The 26,042-nt window shown below is 42.5% G+C and overlaps 1 protein-coding gene and 1 long non-coding RNA gene across 2 annotated transcripts in view; both read right to left on the bottom strand.

Annotated features, from left to right (window-relative positions):
* LOC142665242 (uncharacterized) overlaps positions 1-16,406 on the bottom strand; it is a 36,418-nt gene extending 20,012 nt beyond the window's left edge. The window contains exons 1-8 of the mRNA XM_075844873.1: positions 16,354-16,406; positions 10,693-10,992; positions 8,836-9,108; positions 7,167-7,307; positions 3,272-3,382; positions 2,665-2,763; positions 1,300-1,398; positions 246-344 (exon numbers count right to left, since the gene is read on the bottom strand). Coding sequence (XP_075700988.1) covers positions 246-344; positions 1,300-1,398; positions 2,665-2,763; positions 3,272-3,382; positions 7,167-7,307; positions 8,836-9,108; positions 10,693-10,992; positions 16,354-16,402 — 1,171 coding nt within the window. The 5' untranslated portion in view covers positions 16,403-16,406. The remainder of the gene's footprint in view (positions 1-245; positions 345-1,299; positions 1,399-2,664; positions 2,764-3,271; positions 3,383-7,166; positions 7,308-8,835; positions 9,109-10,692; positions 10,993-16,353) is intronic.
* A 4,401-nt stretch (positions 16,407-20,807) lies between these two features.
* On the bottom strand, positions 20,808-25,667 carry LOC142664939 (uncharacterized). The gene is made up of 4 exons (XR_012851417.1): positions 25,624-25,667; positions 22,944-23,063; positions 22,335-22,378; positions 20,808-21,108 (listed from the first exon to the last, which is right to left on the bottom strand). It is a non-coding gene; the product is annotated as an uncharacterized LOC142664939 (long non-coding RNA).
* Positions 25,668-26,042: the final 375 nt, after the last annotated feature.

Genomic DNA, 26,042 nt, shown 5'->3' with positions numbered 1-26,042 from the left:
TAATTGGTCATTGCTAAATAACCTTGTTATCTTCTATCTAATAGGATGCGACTGATGCGTAACTTTTTGTGTGCTGCCTTCGAGTTACAGGAAAATAACATTTCAGTGAAGAAAATGTTATTCAATTCTCTTTGTGACCAATGGACCTTCAGCTCCTCCAAAAATATTCATATATTGGACTTTTTTAGGAGAATATATTCTATGTAACTACTGCCCCAATCTTTTTGCACATAATTTTGTCTTACAGGATTCTTTGACAGGAGTTGTCAAATGTTCTTCGTTCGCGTGTTCATCGTTCTCATGTTCCTCCAAACCGCGTGCTTGTACCTCTCCATCCTGCTCACCTGTGAAAAAAATGTAAATTGCTATAATCCATAGTTGCCAATATTTCCGCCATTACTTTTGTCTTTGGAGTATTATGTATAGTACTACAACTATATTTTTATTCTTTGACCCCACCATATCTATACATACTGTATAAGTGATGCCTATAAAACCATACCTGATCACATATAAGTGAAATACCATGTTTAGATAATATCAACAGATATTCAGCAAAATTTTCTCCTTAGCCACGTTAACTTATACTGTAGGATCTAGTAAGCGGCTTATACACTCTTTTTTTCTTAGAAGGGTCCCCTGACTACAAGATAATCACTGCTGAGACTTTATCGATCAGCTGTAATAAATTGGATCGCCTGACAGCAAGTGTTCAATTTTCCTGCAGCGCCACCACAGTAGAAATAAAGTATTACACAGTGAACATTGAAATCATTATAATGTATGGACTTCGGGTCTTCCAGAGTAGGAGCTAATTTATGTTGCTGCTCTCCTCTCTGTATGGATCCAGAAAAAGGGAACCCCCCTCTACTAATCCAGAATACACTAGTTGGCCATTTGAGATGTTTTGGTTTTTTTCACCAGACAATATTTATAAATTTTAAAAGGATTTATCAATTGTTCATTATTCTCATGGTCCTTGTTCTCAAGTTCCTCCACCACATGTGTTCGCACCTCTTCGTCCTGGTCTCCTATAAGTAACAGTAAATTACTATAATCCATGGTTGCCAATATTTTCAAAAAGTTTCCAGCTGCCCTTTTGTCATTGGACAGAGGATTAGGGTTGGTACGTTCATTCTTTTCCCCTAATAAGTCTTTAGCCCCTAAAATACAGATGATAGCCCTAAAATCACATCTGTTAACATGTAAATGAAATATCATGTCCAAATAATACCACAAAATAAGAAAAAATTCTTGTCTGACTACTGCCCTGTCATCTTGTTCCTGATGTTGTCTTACGTGTGTCTCCTGAAGGATTTATCAGTTGTTCATTATTCTCATGTTCCTCGATCTCATGTTCCTCCACCCCACGTGTTCGCTCCTCTTCATCCTGGTCACCTATAAATAACAGTAAATTGCTGTAATTCATACTTGCCGACATTTTCCCCAAAATTTTCAGTGACACTTTCACTTTTTGTCATTGAATTTAATATTATGGCCGTCACTTGAAGAATACTATGGCAATATTTATATTCTCTGGCCCCATCATGCCCACACCCCCTAAAAAATAGTTACCACCTCTCAAAACATACCAGTCACATACTAGTGAAATACCAGACTCGAAATACCACCAAAAATACTACGATTTTATAAATATAAGACATAAAACAAAAAGTTCAAAAACAGTAATGTATTTGAGTTCTCAAAAATAAGGCCATACAAGTCAAGTCACAAACCCTAATAATGCTGCCATGTAATACTCATAGTCATACAGTGTCCATATGATGATTCTATAATGTACAAATCACATTGTTATACTGCACGTAAGGCCTAGTGTGGGACTACTATTCAGCTGTACCACATCCCAAAAATATAACTCTACACAAATGTTCATAAGTCTTATATTTCTCTATCGTAACCCATGGATCTTAAAGGGAACCTGTCACCAGCATTTCACCTATTGAACTCCCCTCACCCCTCGCTGGCCGTGAGTTCATTGCCGTTATCCCCTCTTCTAAACTCCTCCTCCGACCATAAACAATGGTCTGCAAAAATTTTGCGCCTTTTATGGTAATAATTCATCAGTCTCGTTCATTCCTTTTCTTATGCTGCCCACCGCCGAAAACTGGCCCGCTCTAAATGCCGAAATCTCGTCTGAGACAGCGCGCACGTGCCCTTCATGTATGGCCCAACACCCTTCCCTGCTTCGTCCGGGCCTCAAATCTAGTTACTGTGAATGCGCCACTATGGTGTCCCGTTGTGCGCACACACCAGAACAGGACATCGATGCTCACGCGTGGGATTTTGTGTGTGCTGGGGGGAGGCGAGGAGATGTCAATCAAAAGTAAGGAGGTGGGGTAAACTCGGAAAGGCTTGAGGAATGAAGATATGACTCTTTTCGAAAGGAAGATGCGACTCTTCTATGCTCATTAGCATACATTGCGGGAACACTAAAAAAGTGAATACTAAAGATACAGAGCTGACTTAGAAGATAATTATAAGTTACGTAAAAATTATTTTTCACCCACTTCCACCAGGTATTGCTGGTTTAATAGGTGAAATCCTGGTGACAGGTTCCCTTTAGGCTCCTCAAGAAAAATTCATATATTGGACATTTCTTGTCTAACTACTGCCCCTATCATCTCGCTCATGATGTTGTCTTACGTGCGTCTCCAAAAGGATTCATCAAATGTTCTTTTTTCTTATTTTCCTCGTTCTCATATACCTCCACCCCATGTGTTCGAACCTCTTCATCCTGGTCACCTATAAATAACAGTAAATATCTATAATTCATACTTGCCAAAATTTTCTACAAAATTTTCAGTGAAACTTTTTGTCATTGAAGTGAAGATTACGATCGTCAATTGTACTTTACTATGGAAATACTTAGGTTTTCTGGGCCCACTATATCTAAACCCCTAAAAATGTTTTACCATATCTAAAACTATACCTGCCCACATACCAGTAAAATACCACACTCAAAATACCACCAAAAATACTATGGTTTTATAAATACTAGACATACCACAAAAAGTTCAAAAACAATAATTTCTTTGAGTTCCCTAAAATAAGGCTATACATTGTAGAAGTTGTCACACAGCCCTAATAATACCGCCATATAATACTCCAGTGTCTATATAAAGGGCTCTGTTTTTATGATATGACCTCAAGATCCTTCAGAAACATTCGGAACATTTTTAGGAAAACGTGATCTGCTGGTTTGATCTCTGCCCGGCTCTACTCCGTCATCTTATTTATGATGTTTTCTTACTTATGTCTTCGAGTTGAACTTCTACATAACCACTTTTATTTGGATTGCCATTCTTCTGACGTATCTTCATTTCAACTATTTTCTGGCATCTTCGCCATTTCTTTTGGTCCCCTGTGAATAACAGTAAATTGCTATAATCTACAGTTACCAATATTTCAGGGACACTTGTGATTGAAGTCAATATTATGTATGGTACTTACAGCCAGGGCTGGGCAATTATGACCTAAATCAAAATCACGATTAATTGAACATGTGATCTCGATTATGATTATTCAATGATTATTTAGGCCACACCCCTTTATTCATGCCACGTCCCTGTTTGCATGCTACTCCATTGAATTAATATTTATCCCGAGCCTGCAGTATACTACTGTATATAATATACCTCCTGACACTGCCCCCACACAGTATAATGCCCCTATACCTACCCTCCACACATTATAATACCCCTATAACGGCCTCCACACAGTATAATGCCCCCCATAGTTGCCCCCACATCGTATAATGCCCCCATAGCTACCCTCCATACAGTATAATACCCCCATAACTGACTTCCACACAGTATAATGCCACAATAGCTGCACCCCACACAGTATAATGCCCACTATTGTTGCCCCCACGCTGTATAATGCCCCCACAGCTGCCCCCAATAGTGCCTGATAAAAACAATATACATACTCACCTAACCACGTTCCAACGACGAGTGGAGGAGATCCCTCTGGTCTGTGCAAATTGGTGAAGACAGGCGATGACGTCACTGCCTTGCGTCCGGCGGTACATAGTGAATGGTAGAGCAGGGATCATACGGCTCCCTGCTCTACCACTGGATTTAACTGTATTTACGTCCTGCAGATGAAGATACAGTGTAACCGGGAGAAAATAATTGATCAAACCGAAATTCGCAAGATGACGTAAATTAATTGTGCTGAATTTCGATTTTGATTATTTTTCAATTAATTGCCCAGCACTACTTATAGTCCATGGAGTCCACCCACAATTGTCCCAAAAATGATGTGGGCACAACATTGCAAAAATTCAGACGGAGGGCTTTGGAACACAAGAGGGGACTCTCCGTATTAGACAATTAAACAGTATGGCTATTGTGGACCGGGATGATGTGTTGTGTTACTTTATTTGTTTAGTTTATTTGTTGTGTTACTTTATTGTTCACATTTGATTGTAAAACCTTAATCCGGGGGGTAATTGAGATTGTGGGATATTACAAAAAGAGGTACGAAGGATCCATAGACTGAGAAGTACTTTTAATGAGCAATTAATGTAGTTATTTTAGGTTTAACAACCTGTTTTATGTATTAGAGGTTTTCTTTCTCTAAACTTATCCATATCTACTGTATATCGAGAGCCCAAATCCAAAAAGGACACAATAGATCGGTAGAGAGGAAGGCACAATCCTCAATGACTCATTAACCAGTGACCAATTTATGTTACAAATAACGTCCTATGTACGGGGGAGTCTTCACTAATAATTTGACCTCATCTATAGTTATATAAAGTGTCCAAATCGATACAACTAATATGGAGAATGGCGCTGCGTTCCTAAATTATTGTAATCGTACGTAATTTATTCACATGGGATTATGCTTTTTAGTATGAGAGGATGCGTCTCTCCAATTCTGGCTCTCAAATTTTCTCTAGTCGGTGTAGATAAACCACGGCTTTTTTTTGTCCTTATTATCAGAATTTGCCATATGCCCCACCCATTTAAATAGGACACACCCTCAACTATAAAACACGCCCCAAAATAAATGCAGATCCCCTAAACTACTACAGATCACAGACAAGACCACTGATCAAACACAGACCACAAACCAGACACTCCAAATAAATACAAAACCCAGACCCCCTTAATATAGACACTAAGACCCTCAAAATAAATATAGACACTAAGACCCCCAAAATAAATATAGTCCCTCAGATCCCCAAAATAAATATAGTCCCTAGACACTGCAGACCAGGCACCCTAAAGGAATACACCCCCAACCTTAATACAGGCCCCAGACCAAGCTCCCCCTCCCACCTGGGAGTAAAGAGGAGAGCAGGAAGAAGTAGAGATCATGTTAAAAAAATGTGGAGTACGGGAGATTGTCCGGTCTCAGGTAATATATCTGTGTAAAAGTGTTTGGTAATCCAATGAAACTGAGAGAGGAAAGATACATCTTATGTAGCAATGGAAACACATAGGCCTGCATAGGAGCTGTATACACAAAATGACATTTTTAGCCAAGCTTACTTGATTATATCCATTAAGAGAATAACTGCAGGGTCCATCAGCCAGTATCACACATGATAGGGTTAGATACAGGGCCCAGCAGCCGTATTACACATGATAGGCTGAGATACAAGCCCAGCAGCCAGTATCACACATAATAGGCTTAGATACAGGGCCTAGCATACAGTATCACACATGATAGGCTTAGATACAGGGCCTAGCATACAGTATCACACATGATAGGCTGAGATACAAGCTCAGCAGCCAGTATCACACATAATAGGCTTAGATACAGGGCCTAGCATACAGTATCACACATGATAGGATTAGATACAGGGCCCAGCATACAGTATCACACATAATAGGCTTAGATACAATGCCCAGCATAAAGTATCACAGATGATAAGATTAGATACATGGCCCAGCAGACAGTATCACACATGATAGGATTAGATACAAGGCCCAGCAGACAGTATCACACATGATAGGATTAGATACAGGGCCCAGCATACAGTTTCACATATATAATAGGCTTAGATACAGGGCCCAGCATACAGTATCACACATGATAAGATTAGATACAGGGCCTAGCATAAAGTATCACACATGATAAGATTAGATACAGGGCCCAGCATAAAGTATCACACATGATAAGATTAGATACAAGGCCCAGCATACAGTATCACACATAATAGGCTTAGATACAAGGCCCAGCATACAGTATCACACATAATAGGCTTAGATACAAGGCCCAGCATAAAGTATCACACATAATAGGCTTAGATACAAGGCCCAGCATAAAGTATCACACATGATAAGATTAGATACATGGCCCCGCAGAGAGTATCACACATGATAGGATTAGATACAGGGCCTAGCATACAGTATCACACATGATAAGATTAGATACAAGGCCCAGCAGACAGTATCACACATAATAGGATTAGATACACAGTTTAGCAGACAGTATCACACATGATAAGATTAGATACAAGGCCCAGCAGCCAGTATCACACATGATAGGCTTAGATACAAGGCCCAGCATACAGTATCACACATGATATGATTAGCTACAGGGCCCAGCAGATAGTATCACACATGATAAGATTAGATACAAGGCCCAGCAGCCAGTATCACACATGATAGGCTTAGATACAAGGCCCAGCATACAGTATCACACATGATATGATTAGCTACAGGGCCCAGCAGATAGTATCACACATAATAGGATTAGATACAGGGCCCAGCAGACAATATTCTTAAACTTACCCTTCTCGCTCCTGAATCGGATCCTCTTCATCTCCAGGCACAGCGCTGGTTCTAACACTATTCAGCAGTTGTGCGTGGCGCACAAAATGTTGTGACACTGATAGGCGTGAGGACTCAGTGCTGCGCCTGGCCCCGACTCAGGAGCGAGGAGGGTAAGTATACTGCTGTTGTAGTAACAGGGGCGGTGTCGTTTATTACATAGGCCCCAGTTACTACAGTAACTGTGGACAGACATGGTTCGGGGTACTTTGGGCCCCTCTGGCTTCGGCGCCCGGTCACAATTGTGACCACTTCAACTCCGATAGCTATGCCATTGCCCCCTACCCTCAGTCCCTGTAGTTCGGCATGATAGCTGTTCCTGCCCCCTCGTTATTCCCCCTCTAGAGATAGATGTACCTTTTTCAGTTGGGTTTGACGATCTCTTTTTCAGATATTGTGTCCACACCAACATAGCCACAGCTACTATTACCCCAGCCACTGTCAACATGGTTATTATAAAGACTACAATGGTTATATGGGAACCATTCTCCAGTTTTTCTATAATGAGCAAAAACAGATATTAGAATTGATATTACAATATATAATGAAGCAACCTCATAATAATAAAATTAAAAATCATAAAGATCTATGGGGGAATAGACAAGTTAATAAGAACATTACCTCAGCTGTATTAATGGGGACAACTGCACCCACTTAACCCCCCCAGGTGTGCCAATCAAGGGTCCAGAAGATAGGACCTTAACCCATGGTTACTTTGATAAGGTGCCCTTCCACAGTTCAATGTTATTAGGTCATTTTATATAGTAGATTTATTACCCTTAACCATCAGTAACAATTTCCTCATAACACTGTTAGGCACAGAGCTCCCATACACTGACAACCAAGGAGTCCCCGATGCACTGCTAGCCACAGAGCCTACATTATACTGCCAAAGAAAGAGCCCCCAATATACTGCCAACCACAGAACCCCCAATATATTGCCAGTCTCAGAGACTCCAATATACTGCCAACCACAGAACCCCCAATACACTGCCAGTCTCAGAGCCTCCAATATACTGCCAACCACAGAACCCCCAATACACTGCTAGCCACAGAGCCTACATTATACTGCCAAAGAAAGAGCCCCCAATATACTGCCAACCACAGAACCCCCAATATATTGCCAGTCTCAGAGCCTCCAATATACTGCCAACCACAGAACCCCCAATACACTGCCAGTCTCAGAGCCTCCAATATACTGCCAACCACAGAACCCCCAATACACTGCTAGCCACAGAGCCTACATTATAGTGCCAAAGAAAGAGCCCCCAATATACTGCCAACCACAGAACCCCCAATATATTGCCAGTCACAGAGCCTCCAATATACTGCCAACCACAGAACCCCCAATACACTGCCAGTCTCAGAGCCTCCAATATACTGCCAACCACAGAACCCCCAATACACTGCCAGTCACAGAGCCTCCAATATACTGCCAAACACAGAACCCCCAATACACTGCCAATCACAGAACCCCCAATATTCTGCCAACCACAGAACCCCCAATACACTGCCAGTCACAGAGCCTCCAATATACTGCCAACCACAGAACCCCCAATATACTGCAAGTCACAGAGCCTGCAATATACTGCCAACCACAGAACCCCCAATAAACTGCCAGTTACAGAACCCCCAATATTCTGCCAACCACAGAACCCCCAATACACTGCTAGTCACATAGCCTCCAATACACTGCTAGCCACAGAGCCTCCAATATACTGCCAACCAAAGATCCTCCAATAAACTACCAGTCACAAAGTCTCCAATACACTGCTAGCCACATAGCCTACAAAATGCTGCCAACCACAGAGCCACAATACACTGCCAGCCACAGGGCCCCCAATATACTGACAATCACAGTACCTCCAATACACTGCCAGGTGCAGAGCCCCCAATACACTGGTAACCACATATACCCCAAAACAGTGCCACCACAGAATCCAATACTGTATTGCTTATTCAAGGAAACGTTGTAAGTGACAGAATTTTGGTTTGGCTACTTTTGGAGTTTTGTTTTATTCCTTACCTGAACAATGTTCTATATGGACAGAGACATTCTTTTGGTCAGCTGGGTTCTGGACTGTACACACAAATTCTGTTTCCCGATGGTCCAGTGGCAGCCTCCTCTGGATTCTGTTCCCAGTATTATTTATGGTCTGATACTCAGAATCCCGGTTTCTGTATTTCCAAGAATTGGACAAATCCGGTGTATTGGATTGAACAGAACAATGAAGAGTAATGTTACACTGATCCCCGATTCCCTCCGCTTTAAATATGATCTGTGGAGCCGGAACTGGATCTGTAACCAGAAACATTTTTTTTTATTGATTTAGAGTATAGCGTTTTATGTATTTCCTCAGCTGGATGCAGTCAATAAGGGAACCCTCACATTTAACATGATAGAGAGGAGAACAGGACCCTCCTAGGGTAATATCATACGGGTAAATGATGACTTGCAGGGGTTACACTCACTTAGCAATAGTAGAAATAGTGACTCGTGCTATGAGATGCCCTTAACTGTTATCGGTAGTACATGGAATGATGCCAGGGTTGGACTGGCCAACCAGAGTACCAGGGAATCCTCCAGTAGGCCCAGGCGCTGACATAATAATTACAGACAGAAAACAAATACAGAAAAAAAAGTCTGTATGCCTTAGGGCTCTTGCATACCGCCCGAGTTCTGTCCATGATCCGTGGAAAGATAGGACATGTTCAATTTTTCCACACATCGGAGAGTTGAGTCAGTTTTCACAGACCCGATTCACCCACTGAAGTGAATGGGTTTGTTAAAACTATCGGTTGCCAATCGGATGCCGTGAAAAACGGCCCAAGTGACACTCAGTCGTGTGTGAGGGCTTAGAGGCATACGAAGGTACAGTACGACACCATAGACTTTTTTAGGTGCCATATTACTGCTTTGTACTACTCGGAACTTGTATGGAGACATAGTACATGACATGTACTACTCATACCTGTAATAGACATGTCTTTTATTTTTAGGTGAGGGTAGCCCCCTCAATTCATCATTTACCCTAATGTTAGGACCCTGTTGTTTTAGATATATGACTCTGATATGATAACGGGGCCCAGTCATAACAGGGTCTTTGACGTTTAGCAGTACAAAAAGTCATATAAACCTTACAGTAAAAGGGTAGTGTCATAACCCCATGTTCATTTCTAAATAGAAGTCAGCCCACATCATGGCCATGCACTTCAAACAGAAACGGCAGACAATGCAAAACATGGACAGGTTCGGTCCGACGGTGCGGGGGGCCGCATTTACTTAGCGGCTCAGCTCTGACGCTTAGAGGGAGATTCCGAGTACAATGTCTATATGCCCTAATAGGTCATTAGTATATAATTGTGGTGGTCTAACACCCGGATCCGGCACCGATCAGCTGTTTCGGATGCCTCCAGGCACGAGGCACTGGATATTTTGCAGTGGTTGGCCACAGTATAGCGGCCGTGCTTCAGTACTGCAGCTCTGCTCGTATTCAAGTTAATAGGACCAGAGCTGCAGTAAGCCAGCACAGCCACTATACAGAATACGGAGCCATCTGCTTCCGGCACCGACCACTGGATAACATCCGGTGCCCGGTGACAGCCGGTAGAGCTGATCCCCACCGATCATATACTGATGACCTATCCTGTGGATGGGTCATCAGTATGAAAAACCGCCCATTGCCCTTCAAGCTAGTGATAAAATGGCATGTGTAAAATTTCCAAACAACCAGTATAGCCATGAGTCCTCAGGACCCATATTTCTGGCACCCCCTGCAGTCCTGTCATATCATCAGTATTATCTATACTACTTGACTTGTTACTATCTCTTATCTAATGGTAATTTAGTTGTCATTTGACCATCATTAACATGAATACATACCATGAACTGTGACATTGAATTTTTGCTCTCTCGTTGTACCATTCAAGAAGGTACAATCAGCGGTATAGACTCCACTATCCTTTTTAGTCAGGTTATCGATGCCCAAGACCGCTCCATTTAAGTACTGCTTGTATCTGCTGTTAAGATTGGAGACACCATTTTTAATCTTTGCAATCAGAGTCCATTGTCCATTGAGCTCAAATCTCCAGGTAACTTCTATCGGAGGTGGGTCAAAAGAAGTTGTCAAGTTCCTAGACGAATTTGAAACCCCGAGCACATCAAGTGGAGGTTGTCCTACAACTGAACACAGGAAGCAGAGTCATTTTCATTTCAGTGTCTAAAATACAGTATGTTGCCCCAAAATACATTTTCCTAACCGACCTCCTCTATCCGGCCCTCCAACTTTTTAGGCTTGGAATCAGGAGTGGGACAAGCTGCTGCTCAAGGCAGGGGTTTCAGAATGTGAAAAAAGAAAAAAAGAAAAAGATCCAGGAATATAGCTAAGCACTCTTGGGTTCAATAAGAATAAAAAATTATTTTATTTTTTGAATCCAGATAATACCGGCAAAGTTAAATTTATACATAAATACACAAGTAACAATTTAAAAAGAGAATTCTCCTGGCCAGGAAAGAGAACATACAATAAACCTTCAGAACATAGGTGATATTGCCTGATGGATATACAGCACGATGTACACGCGTTAAACAATTTTACAAAGAGATTTCAAAATGAGAAACCGCTGGGCTATGTTCACACTTGCGGTTTCCAAACATATATGTAATTTGTATCACAATATTGCCAAAGTACCTATTTGGAGTAGCTGGTAATGATATTAATAAAGAGACTTTTTTTATATGCATATAATATGACTTGACTCTCAAAATAGACAAATAGCCTCAAGAATTAGAGGAATGTGGTTATAAGCGTGCTTTTTTCTCTCATCAAGTGGATCAACAAAACCAATTCAAATCTTATGATAATAGGAAGTCTTTTTACAGATCCTAGGGTCAATGTATAGCCCTCAAGCAGTTGGGCTTTGAAGCAAGATATAAGCTTAAATGGATTTTTACCTTCGCCTCCGAAGTCCAGTAAGTGCCGGGAAGACCATGTGGGGAGGTAATTGACTCCGGGGTGAGGAATGGCAGGTCTCCTCAAGAGGGAAGTTCACCTGTGTGGCCACACATTTGGTTTCAAAGCATCCACGTCTCCACCATTGCTTCCCTTGGCGCTTTCCTCTATTGATCCATGCAGGCAACAACCACTGTACTCACGGAGGTAGGGGCCCAGCAATGCAGGATCGCACCCTGATATTTCAGGTGAATTGAAGGCACTCCAAGAGGAACGGACCCAGCTGGACAAGATCGCACGCCGGCAGCCAGGTAGATAGAAATTCCAACGTATGTTCCTTTCCACGTGTGATCTTCAACACTGGACAGGTATTCTCTGGGCAGGGTTTGGACGTCACTACCCGCCCCGTTGATTAGAACAGCTGACGCGTTTCATCCCTGAACGGGATTTCTTCAGAGCAGTTTGACAAGTGCTGCCAAACACACTATATTTATAGTGTCCCAAATTCATTCATTGGTTCAATAAAAAACATAATGTTTCACACAAAGATATTATGGATATTATATATTTAAATCTTTCATGAGATGCCACAATGATATATATCTCTCTCAATTTCAATAGCAGGCATAGATATTTATATATTCAAACAGACAATTAGAATATCCAGAAAATCATATTCATAAATATATTCAGAATGTGCCCCTCCACCCTTGAGCCCCATATGTGGAAATAAACTGCTGTTTGGACCCACGGCAGAGCTCAGAAAGGAAGGAGCGCCATTTGGCTTTTGTCGCCATTTGTCGCTAAATTCTAAGAGCCAGAACTTTTTTATTTTTTCTCCACCAGAGCCGTGCGAGGGATTATTTGTTGTGGGACAATCTGTAGATTTCATTGGTACAATTTTGGGGTAGATGCGATTTTTTGATCATTTCTTATTCGATTTTTTTGGCAAGCAAAGTGACAAAAAAAACATAAATTCTGACAATGTTTTTGTCCTTTTTTTTTTACAGTGTTCACCGTGCGCTATAAATGACAAATTACATTTTACTTTATTCTGCGGGTCGGTACGATTACGGCGATACTATATGTATATATTTTTTTTATGTTTTGTGCCGTTTACGCAATAAAATTAATTTTCAATAAAATAATGTATTTTTTGTATCAGCATATTCTTTGGCCTCATTCACACGGCAGGGTTTCCCGGCCGGGTGCCGGCCGTTCATAAATCGGCCGGCACCCGGCTGCAATAGGAATGATAGACCCCTAATGGGGCTATTCACACGACCGATTTTTTGACGGCCGGGAGATCCGGCCGTCAAAAAATAGGACATGCTCTATCTTCGCCCGGGTACCCGGCCGCCCGGCTCCCATAGAAGTCTATGGGGCCGGGTATTACACGGCCATCACCGGAATGTGTTCCGAGTGATGGCCGGGTTTCCCGGCGCTTGCACTCTATCTCCTCCTCCTCACAGCGCAGAGTGCATGTGAGGAGGAGGAGTTGATGCCATTCTGACGAATGGCATCGCTGTACACTGTGTTGCAGGGCTGGGGTGTACAGCAGGTGGAGGGAGCGCTGCGCTGGCTCCCTTCCCCTGCTTGTTAAAAGCACCCTGGCTCGGCGACACCTTCGATGGCGTCACTAGTAGCAGCAGCTGCTGCTGCTGCGGCTGCTACTACTGTAGCGACGCCACTATAGCAGAGCGGGGAGGTATCTCCCCGCTCTGCTATGTGCTAGCCGCACTTTAGCTCCTTGAAGGAGCGGAATCCCCGTGTTTTCGGGGATTCCGCTCCTGGACAGAGCGCTTGATGTCTCTGTCCATATCTGGGCAGTGACATCAGGGGAAACTCCTGAAGCAGAATCCCCGAACACATTGGGATTCCCCTTCAGGAGCTGCCGCTGATGTCACTGTCCGGATCTGCCCGGCCCGGCACGGATGCATAACTTTATGCAAACCGGCCGGGCAAAATGGCCGATTTTACCGGCCGACACTCGGGCTTGGGAACGACCCGGTCGTGTGAATCCCGCCTTAATATTTTTTATCTCATAACTTTTTTATTTTTCAGTCAAAAAAGCTGTGTAAGGGCTTGTTTTTTGCGGGACGGGTTGTCGTTTCTATTGGTACTATTTTGGGGTACATGCCACTTTTTGATCACTTTTTATTCTCTATTTTGAGAGGGGTGGTGACCAAAAACATTGTGATTCTGGCATTGTTTTTTAATAATTTTTTTTGCGGTGTTCACCGTGCGGGAAAACTAATATTATAGTTTTATAGTTGGGGGCGTTACGAATGCGGTGATACCAAATATGTGTACTTTTTTTAACGTTTTCATTTTTTTCCAATAATACATGACTTATTATAGGAAAAAAAACATTTTTTGTTTTTGGAACTTATAACTTGTTTTTATACTTTTATAAAACATTTTTTTTAACTTTTTTTACTTGAAGACCTGCAGCACTGATAGCTGCAATAATACATTACACTACCCAGATATAATGTATTATAAACTATCAGTGTGACGACGAGAGTCACACTGACAGGAAGCCTATGAGGATCAGTCTCCGGCTGGTCCTCATAGGCTTCCATGCATGGCAGACCCGGAGGCCATTGTATGGCCCTCGGAATTGCCATGTGACCGACGGCAGCACCTGCAATCGGTCCCCAGGAAAGTTTGTTGTAGCAACAAACTTTCCAGTTTGTTACTACAACAAACTTTCCCTGCGATCACATGATCGGGTCCTGAACCAATCAGGTCCCGATCATGTCTCCGGGACCAGAGGCAGGGGTTAACTGCGCGATCTGGGTGTCAGCGCTACTCTGAGACACATGAATCGCGCTTTTAACACCCACTGTGAATTCACGTCTGCGCTGCACAGCGACCAACAAGCGCCGACGTGAATTTACTGTGGGCGGTCAGGAAGCAGTTAATAATGGTGATCATATTCTCTGTAGCCGAACCAATCGGTTCGGCTGTCAGAGAACAGGTTGCTGGGGAGCCAGGGACAATGACACCGCCGGCGTCAGAGCGATGTCCCCAGCACTATGCTGGCAGAAGCAGAGGTCTGAAGATTCACGTCCTCGCTGCATGGGGTATATGCGGATAGGACGTGAATCTACAGATTGTCGTCATGAAAGGGTTAATTCAGACCACAGATCAGACCCATAAATTCCTCTAACCCCTGACCAGACCCATAAATTCCTCTAACCCCTGACCAGACCCATAAATTCCTCTAACCCCAGACCAGACCCATAAATTCCTCTATCCCCTGACCAGACCCATAAATTCCTCTAACCCCAGACCAGACCCATAAATTCCTCTAACCCCTGACCAGACCCATAAATTCCTCTAACCCCAGACCAGACCCATAAATTCCTCTATCCCCTGACCAGACCCATAAATTCCTCTAACCCCAGACCAGACCCATAAATTCCTCTAACCCCTGACCAGACCCATAAATTCCTCTAACCCCAGACCAGACCCATAAATTCCTCTATCCCCTGACCAGACCCATAAATTCCTCTAACCCCAGACCAGACCCATAAATTCCTCTAACCCCAGACCAGACCCATAAATTCCTCTATCCCCTGACCAGACCCATAAATTCCTCTAACCCCAGACCAGACCCATAAATTCCTCTAACCCCTGACCAGACCCATAAATTCCTCTAACCCTCAGATGCCAGACCCATAAATTCCACTAACCCCTGACCAGATCCATAAATTCCTCTAACCCCAGAACAGACCCATAAATTCCTCTAACCCTCAGATGCCAGACCATACCCTTCAGTTCCTCAGGACCCTAATCATACCCTGAACCAGGCCCCTAAGTTTCTCAGACCACAGACTAGACCCCTAAGTTTCTCAGACCATACCCCTTATTTCCTTGAACCTACAGACCAGACAGAAAAAAAAAAAAAATCAGATTACAGAGAGCGTCCAATATATACAGCCAACTTGGTCCTTGTCACTTCCGCGTTCCTCCTTCCACACACAACGTCCTAAACCTGGCTAACGTCGGGACCTTGTGGACGAGGAACTTTTTAGAGGAAGTAACGGGTCCCTGAGGTCCCTCTACAGGACGGTGTAACTACTGTACACATTAGAAAACGTAGTTATAGAATTGAATGCAGGCCGGAGTTACAGGGGCAGGCCAGGCAGTCCACTTTGTGACGATAGGGAAGATTGTCAGTCCGGGCCTGGTAGTGGAAAAGGATATAACTTTTTTTTTTTCTTTATCCAGCAAAAGCACAAATAAATACATAATGCATTAGAATCTGCCCTCAAGGGAAACATTTCCTTCCTTATCCTAAGTGGTGATCAGTCTAGATCAACATAGGTTTGGACACCATCCAAGATAAAGATTTGTGGGTTAGTATGTTAAATGTTTTTGTAAGTTACAAGGCCCCAGGAAAGACCATTGTATGTTGAAAATATTGTAACCTAAGACCAATGTAACATGAGGGATTACTGTATAATGAGTGAGAAAGTTTCTCAACTTTAGAAAAGTTTACTTTTAACGTCAAAGTAGAGCTCGGGGGGCACAGGACACACTGACACGCAACACCCGCAGCCAGCCGCACAAGCGTCACTTACCTGCTGCAGGAAACAAAACAAATGCTGTCCGTAGAAGTAACAAATCCATAACTTTGTGTTTGAATGGAGTAGGAAGTTCTCCTCACGTCTAAACCACGTCTCGCGATACACAGTCCTGAGGCCCTTCCCTGATTTTAACTCCTTCAGGATACAGTTCTTTTCTTCCCCAATGCTGTAACTTGTCCATTTTAATGTCGACATGGCCGCAGGAGGGCTTGTTTTTTGTGGGATGAGTTGTATTTTTTATTGGCAGCATTTTGGGATAGATATAATGTATTATATACACTTTTTTTAAATGATTGAAATGGAATGGAAGCAATTCATGTTTTTATAGGATTTCTATAATTGGCCGGTATAATTACATGTTAACTTTCAGCTGCAGGTTATTACGAGTACGTAGATAGATAGATAGATAGATAGATAGATAGATAGATAGATAGATAGATAGATAGACAGACAGACAGACAGACAGACAGACAGACAGACAGACAGACAGATAGATAGATAGATAGATAGATAGATAGATAGATAGATAGATAGATAGATAGATAGATAGATATGGGATAGATAGATAGATAGATAGATAGATAGATAGATAGATAGATAGATAGATAGATAGATAGATAGATAGATAGTGCGTCACTACCTCAGCATGTGGGGTAACCACCTTCGTCGTCATAATGAGTTTGTCATGGAATATCTGGAATTTGTCCTTACCAGAAACAATTTTCTGTTTGAGGAGCGCTACTACCACCAGCTCAAAGGCACCGCGATGGGGAGCCCCGCAGCCCCATCGTATGCTAATTTTCTCCTGGGCTGGTGGGAGGAGCGTAGAGTGTTCACTGAGGAGATAGAGGCCTGGACGTCATCAGTGTTCCTCTGGCTGAGATGCATCGACGATGTCCTGGTCCTCTGGACTGGCTCTAAAGGATCATTCTTTGAATTTGTGGCAATTCTCAACACCAATGATATAGGTCTCAGTTTCACTGCTGAAATTGATGCATATAAAAAATTACTTTTCTTGTTCTCTCCATTAGTATCAATGATAAGGGTGGTCTTTCCACCTGTATTTATCGTAAAACTACGGTCACTAATAGTTTGTTATCTTGGGGAAGTCACTACCCTTTCCCTTTGAAATGAAAGATACCCAAAGGGCAGTTTCTTAGAGTGCCTAGAAACTGTTCTTCACTCTCAGAATTCAACACAAAAGCAGATAAATTGGAGGGTACATTAAAAAAAACAGGGATATCCCTCTAATATGTTGAAGCAGGCATGTGACCATGCAGTAGCAACCAACAGAGTTGGTGACCAAAAACACGCCAAAAAGACGATGTCACTATGCGTGTTATTGGTACCTTTGATAGTTCAAGGGGCATTACTGAGATACTCAATACATATTGGGGCATCTTACGCCTTGACACTGACTTGGCTACTTTGGTTGACAATAGACCAGCAACTACTTTTCGTCGTGGTCGTAATCTGACGGTCCGTCATCTTTCGTCCCCCGATGTACAAAAGACATGGCTATGTCGTGCCCAGATTACCGGTACCTTCAGCCGTGGCCCCTGCAAAGCCTGTCAGTATATTCAGAAAGGCAAGTCTTTCACCAGTGTGAGTACAGCGGAGACTTTTTGCAATTGTGAATTTATTGACTGTAGAACCGCAGGTGTCGTATACCTGGCCACGTGTTTCTGTCCACTCAAGTATGTGGGCAAGACAATTAGTCAACTTAGGAGACGCGTCCTGGACCACATCGGTAACATCACCAGGGAAGAAGACTGGGAGTCATGGCGGTGATCTCACATGTCTAAATTTTCAGGGTGTTGAATAAATCTGGCCCTCTCCCAGGGTGGGGGTGGGGAGACTTGGACTGAAGACGGCTTCAAAAGGAAGCCCAATTTCTAGAATAAACCGTATTAATCCTCTGGGCCTTATAAATAAATTTTGTTTCTTTATTTGAATTCTACCTCTGTTTAGTCCATAGATAGTTTGCTCTTCACATGGATAATTACGTGTCCACAACAGCTTATTATGGTGCTCTCTAGCAGACGTACACATACGTACTTCAAGAAGTGGAGTAGACATGTCCGTCAGTGATGGGCACTAACGTATACAGCTGAAGGAGGTACTAGAAAACAAAATAACGCCTCATGCACACGACTGAGTGTGCCGTCTCAGTCCAGTCAGTGATCCGAGGAAAGATAGGACATGTTCTATCTATCCTCGGATTTGAGACTCGGACCATTTTTCACGGACTTGATTCACCCGCTAAAGTGAATGGGTTCGTGAAGACTATCGGGTGCCACTCGGATGCCGTCAAAAACGGCCCAAGTGGCACAACGGTCGTGTGCATGAGGCATAATGGGGGACCACTACTCACTATCTAACCTCCATATATATATTTCCGAGAATTATTTTTGTTCAAATCGCACTTATTATTATTGTATATTATGTTTATGTATAAACGCGCTATACTATATAGCAATGGAGCTTGTATTATCAGCACTGTGTTTGTCTAGGTATTTTTTCCTTCTGTGTCTCTGGGAAATATCAGCGTGCTATGACTATAGCAAGTGGTGGATTAATTATTCTATAGGCCCTAGGCTGTTCCCCAAACTTGGGCCCCCGTTCTCCACTGCCGCTCTGCCATGTCTATAGTGAGCACCACTTTCTGTCCGAGCATTGATGGGTGTTACGATTCCCCTTGTCAAAGGGCTGTGCCCCTATATACTGACAGTCTCCAACCATCGCTGAGAGTATCACACTGTGTAGGGACACATCCTCCTGACAATGGGAATGGTAACACACATTTGTCTATGAGTCCTGGATACACAAAGACTTTATGTGGAATACAGGGATTTCCGACAACAGACATGTCAGGAGAGGGGACAAATCCTCTATAGATCCAGTCACTCACAGGTGACGTCTTCAATGATGGGAGTCATTCTCTTCTCAATCTGACACAGGTCATTATGGCAACTTCTCCTGATGAGACATCTTTGGTTCTCGCTTCTGCTGCCATTTCCAGCCTCCATAGAAACACAAAAATTCAGACACCAATGCCCAGAAGCATACACTAAAAGGGTTGTCCGGGCACAGACCGGTTTTTCATACTGATGACCTATCCACGTGCCCGGACAACCCCTTTTACTCATACTAATACATTTGGACCCCAGACCAGGCCCTAGAATACATACAGATCCCAGAACTTCTAAACTATTGCAGTCCCCAGACCAGACCCTCTTAACAAATACAGACCGCAGAACAAGAAACCCTAAATAGACCTCAGACCAGACCCCTAAATACAGACCACATACCCCTTAAACTAATACGGACCCCAGACCAGACCCCATAAATACAGACCCAGACCCCTTAAACAAATCCATCCCCCTTATACTTACATAGCAGCTCAGTCTTCTCTCTGGAGTCTTGCTGCTGTTCTAGGACCTGCAGTTATGCGATCTTATGTACGTAGGTCCTTTTGCAGGATATACACAATGCAATTCTGTTGCGGTTTTTGCCGGTGGCAAAAACGCAACAAAACTGCAATGTACTTTGGGTGGCAATGGGCCCTACGGGAACCTCGGGCTCTGGGCGGCCACCCAAAATGCCCATTGGTTTTTACATCTACCTAATCCTTTGGTTGACCACTGCTAAATTAGATAAACCCCTTCCAAGAGAAATATATGGAGATATGCTTTTGAGCCTCCCCATTTCTTGTGTTTCTGGGAAGAGCTGGAGGGAAGTGGGTTGTGTTGACCCCAAGATGGTGGAGGCCAATTTGCAATCAACCCTTCTTTTGCCCACCTATACTCCATGGTACATGGGGCAATGGCTATTGTAGCCCTGAGGACGCCATCTCGGCGAAACATGCCAGTTCCATAAGGGGAGACTCTCCACAAAAATAATTTTAGCTTATTTAAATAAAAAACAAGACCCAACCATACCACACAGTGCCTAATTAAAAGTGTCATACATTATGATGCCCAAAATACAGTGCCATACATTTGTAGAAGAGGTAACAGTTGCGTCCGAGCCCTGCTGTCTTAGGCAGCCCAAAGGCTGATCTCTAACACTTCCTATATTTTTTTTTACAAGTTTTCTGTGGGGTATAGGTAGACTCCTGGTGACATGTGGGGGGATGGGTAGGCTAGTGGTGATAAGCAATGGTAAATGGGTCAATAAATAATCCCAAAATGGGTGGCAGTGTAATGGCATAAACTAGCACCAGATTGGGAGACCATTATAATTTTCACTATGGTGCCCTCTCCCCTATATATGTACCGTAAAAATAACTAGTGGGACCATCTATTGATCTGTATCATACACTTGTGACCCATTAAATTGGAGATTATTAGAAGCCTGAAGAGAGCCAATGAATGGGATTGTTTCAGTGCTTGGATGGACACCTCAATATTACGGCAGGTCCTTAAAAAAGGATCATGGTTGACAGGTTACAATATACATTGTTTATTAAGAAACATAACAGGAAAGATTCATATACTGACTACATAACATGAACATATTCATAATCTTGGTCTATATGTAAAACTAGTTCATTTGAACATGTCCAGCAGGGGTACAGCTATAAGGGTGCAAAAGTAACGGTTGCACCCAAGCCATTGGGGCGCAAAGAAGTTGCGAGCATTATAAATGGCACATGGTCGGTGTTGGGCTGTGCTACAGATTTTGCATTGGGGCTCAGGAGCTTCAAGTTATGCCTCCGGTGTCCAGTTAGATCATTTGTATTCAGCTCTAAAAAAAAAAAAGCCAATAATGTTAATTGGGGAAAAAACAAGACAACCATGTCATGTCCAAATAATGCCATCATACAGTGCACAAATAAGAGAATTATGCATGTCCAAATAATACCGTCATACAGTGAACAAATAATAAAACCATGACATGTATAAACCATACCATCATACAGTGAACAAATAAGACAACTATGCTTGTCCAAAAAATACCATGATACAGTGCAGAAATAGGAGAACTATGCCATGTCTAAATAATATATAAATAATACCATTATACAGTGCACAAATAGGAGATCTATGCCATGTCTGAATAACATATAAATAATACCATTATACAGTGCACAAATAAGAAAACCATGTCATGTCCAAATAGTACCGTCATATAGTGAAGAAATAAGACAACTATGCATGTCAAAATAATACCATCCTGCAGTGCACACATAGGAGAACTATGCCATGTCTGAATAACATATAAATAATACCATTATACAGTGCACAAATAAGAAAACCATGTCATGTCTAAATAACATATATAATACCATCATATTGTGCACAAATAAAAAAACCAAGCCATGTCTAAATAATATAAATAATAATACCATTATATTGTGCACAAAAAAAGAGAACCATGTCATGTCTAAATAATATAAATAATAATACAAAAAAAGAGAACCATGTCATGTCTAAATAATGCCGTCATACAGTGCACATTAAGAGAACTATGCAAAAAATATATAAAAAATACCATCAAACGGTGCAAAAATTAGAGAACCATGCAGGGTTTAAACAATACTATTATACAGTACACAAATAAGAAAACCATGCTGTGTCCAAATAATATCACCATACAGTACACAAATGAGAGAACCATGTTTTATGCAAATAATATATAAATAATACCACCATTCAGTGCACAAGTAGTAATTATCCTATAGGGGGTGGTGGAGGCCACAGGTGATTTATCTCATCTGATCCTATTTAGAAAATTACATTGTAAGGCAAAATAGATGAGTGCAGACCTCCCGTGAGATATTTTCTACTATGGTCTATAGCTGATCTAGTGATATTGCATAGAATCCTTTGCCAATTAACATGTAAAATTCTCAAATACGTCCTGCCCATGTCGGAACTTGTCCTGACTAAATGTGGCTCTAGGCTCGGCACTAGTGTTATGCTGGGCATCAGTCTCATATTTATCATTAACCTACTCATCATCATATTTACCTCAGTCACAGAGTCCTTGCACACCAGGGCTAATGTTTTATTACCTGAAATAAAAAATAAAAAAGCTCATGAAAGATGGAGCTTTTATGTGTTTTAATAACTATATCTTGCATTTTAGTAAAACAAATAAAAATCTAATAATCTGGAGATGTATGTAGTCAATATGGTTATGAGGACTGGGGGCTATGGCAGCATTTTTTATTCATACCAGTTGAAAGTGCCTTATTTTGTAAATCATGTAGGTTCTTGACCATATATTAATTTGTCATAGACATTAACCATCTATGGTAACCCTCCAGCATTACACCCATGTATGTAAAATTCAAAATTAGAATTGTCAAATTTTGTCAAATTTTGTCAAATTGTAAAATTTTACAGTGATATACCTTTAAAAGGGTTTCCTGTGACTGGAAAAAAACGGTCGGTTCCAGAAACAGCACCCTTTTTCTCTATTGGATGTGTTTGGTATTGAACCTCGGTTGAAGTACCAGACACCACCCATGCAAGCCGGTGTATAGAGATGGGAAGGGTTGGAAGGGACATCTAAGAGCATTCACAAAAAGTTGCCAAACAAATCAGGTGTTTTAAAATTCCTTATTTATGCGTTACCTGTCAGCTTGAAAGTCAGGATGATGTGAATAGACAATGCCAAAAACAGTAAAATCCCAGTGGTCGCCAGCCGTATCCAGAAGATTAGACATTTAGAAGCAAAATATCCATGTGGTTCGCCTGCAAAATCATCACAACATTTTTTGAAGATCATGCCGATCCTGCTATACTGAACTAGTTTGATGATCACAATTTGTTCTTCTCTGGACACATCCCTAAAACAGTTTATATCTACATACATGCCCACCTTATTTAACAAACGCTGACTCCTGCCATCTATCCGAGCCCTCTTACAATTCTACTGGATAATCCACTTTTTTGAATTGACTCTAGATGATAATTCTCCTTGGGTGTTGATAGGAACATGTTTCCCTAAATCCACCATTACTATTCATTGACCATGGGCCATCTGACCTTCTTAAAGACAGGTACCTGGGGCAGCGATACATTTATAAACAACTCAAAAATGATCAAAAAACTCATAAACAAACACCCCTCGCTAACACACAAGATAACCCCATTATGTGTGGCAATGGATACTCGAGGTCAGAGCAATTGGTGCCACAGCCGGCACGTGGGGCATGGTTTGCTGGCATAGTTTTCCAATGTCCAATGTTGTTATGTGCTTGGCGACGCTGATAACCAGAAGATGGAGCGACGCTTTATTATGCTCTTGGTGGCGCTAATCACCAAGAGAGGGAGCGGCGCCTCGTTGTGTTTGTCGCTGCTGAATGCTTGTCAAGCACACAATTCAGAACTGCTCTCTCTTCTGGTATTCAGTGTCGCCAAGCGCATAATGAAGCGCTGCTCTGTCCTTGTGATCAGCGCCGAAGGATGGAGATCAGTAACCGCTCTGTAAAAGAATAAGTTAGCAAAATTTGGTAGCTTTCCTATGCGCACCCCCCAAACTAGTGTTCAGTTGCCATGGTCTCTCCTATGTGCATCTCCCCAAGCTGGCATTCAGGGGCCGTGGCCTCTCCTGTGTGCACCCCCACAAGCTTGTGTTCAGTAGCCGAGGTCTCTCCTATGTCTACCCCCTAGTTGGTGTTCAGGAGCCACTGTCTCTCCTATGTTACCCCCAACCCCCCAGCTGGTGTTTAGTACTTCATCATTGATTTTTTTTATTTTTATCGCCACCCCATATACAAAAGGTTGCCTATCCCTGGTCTAGGTTGTGTCTGAGGGAGAAGGTGATCAGGGCGTACTACTACACATTCATCCAAAAAATGGCGTTGCATATTGGGAGGGTGACCTCACAGAAGGAGTGGTCTAAGGTCCTCCAGCTTGTACATAAATCCTTCTTCTCCAGTTAAAATTCATTTTCAGACGTTCTGACAGGCTTCATATTATGTTTTCCTTGTTCACATCTCCATGTAAAATATGTCAACGGGAGGAGGATACAAATTCTTATTTTTGGTGATTTTTGGGTGGTATGGATGTTCTGCATCTAACCTAACCTTAATACCCGTTCATAAGACATAAAGGAGGAGATAGTGTGTAAGGAAACGCTCCAACTTAAAACGGACCAGAGTATTGACTAGCGCCCCTTACACAATAGCGCACTTGAACTGACTCTTGTTGCCTTGCATGTGAACTATGCTGCATTAGTAAAGCTAAGTGGACGGTCTTGTTCTGTTTTTGCGTTGTCCCAAAATGTTGCGAACATGCTTTAGTTTACAAGTATTGTCCCTTTAAAAGTTGTTGAAACTTGCACTTTTTTAGATGGGCATGTTGGGCTGTCTAGGTTTGCGGTCAAGTGTGTCGACACAGTAGCATGGTGCCGCAAGAGCTCCATGATAGGGTGTAGCTAGATTATATAAGGAGGGGTTTTGGCACGCCTTGGGGTAGAAGTTGTGTGTGGTTGGAGATTGTACAGAGGGTGCTGAAGGAGCGAGAGTAGCGCACAGGACTTTCATTGTAGCCGAGATCCAGAGGAGGTCTGTAGAGAGCCAGGTCAGCGTTCGTCTCTGAAAAGGCAGTGACCCCGTATATCCTGCTGACTACTTCCAGCACCTCGACCCTAGCCGTACTGCTGAATTACTTGGGCCTGCCGTGAAGAATGCTCTGGGACTGGAGAAACCCCTGTGTATCCTGCAAGTGGTTTCGGACCACTTTCAGCATGTTCCTGTACCAAGGGCGGGTAACCGACTAATCACCCCTATAGGCATGTGTGGCCAGAGATCCGAGATTGTAACCACCATGCTAAGTGCCTAGCAGAGATTGTAACCGCCAAGCTATGTGCCAAGCAGAGATCCTAACCTCCAAGTTGTGTGCCCACCAGAGATCCTAACCTCCAAGTTGTGTACCCATTACAGTCTGTAACTGTTAAGCAAAGTGCTATTATTGTTTCTCACCATAATGCATTGTGCCCCAACCGGAGTAACGTTGAGTCGTGCTGTGTCTGCTTCCATTATTGCGCCACTTTAGGTGGCGTACCGTGTCAGGGTTAAGGGCCCAAACACTAAAAACTGACCATGGAGAGATGGCCACACTCACTTTTTTGAAGGCTAAGGCAGGAGCGCTCAGCTGTTTCTGTAGCTCTTATAGATTTCAAAAGAGAGAGCCATTAACATGCGTGGCCACTACTCCACCTATAAGCAACCATTGCTGGATGCCCGTAAATTCTACATTTTTGCTCTGGTCTATTTAGAATAAAATCTTACATCTCTTATAAATTTACCTTTTCCTGGTATTTCCCAGTGGACACTGATAGGGGAGGACTTTATCCAAACTTCACAAGTCACCTTCTCCCCGTAGTTCCAGGTGTCATTGGGAAGTGAGATGAAGTTCACCACAGTCCATGTCCCATTTGATTCTTCTTTAGAGATTATCCGGCCCTTGTGATATGTTCCTGAGATCTTCCAGTATAGATGGACTGTATTATGAGCCTCAAGAACTACACAAGCCAGCTGTAAAGAGCTATGAGGGTGTAGAGGCTGGAGATGACCAAGAATATGAATAGAGGTTCTGGAGGTGAACTTGTCTGTGAATATAAAATGGTTGAAACATTGAATAAACTATATAGTGTAAGGCTATATTCACATTTGCATTACAGATTCTCTTGTTTTATGGGGACATAGCGCTACATACAGAGCCATT

The sequence above is a fragment of the Rhinoderma darwinii genome, chromosome 12 (genome assembly GCF_050947455.1).
Source record: "Rhinoderma darwinii isolate aRhiDar2 chromosome 12, aRhiDar2.hap1, whole genome shotgun sequence".
Classification (NCBI taxonomy): Eukaryota; Metazoa; Chordata; class Amphibia; order Anura; family Rhinodermatidae; genus Rhinoderma; species Rhinoderma darwinii.
The sequence above is the reverse complement of the archived record's forward strand: the minus strand, read 5'-3'. Positions and strand labels throughout refer to the sequence as shown.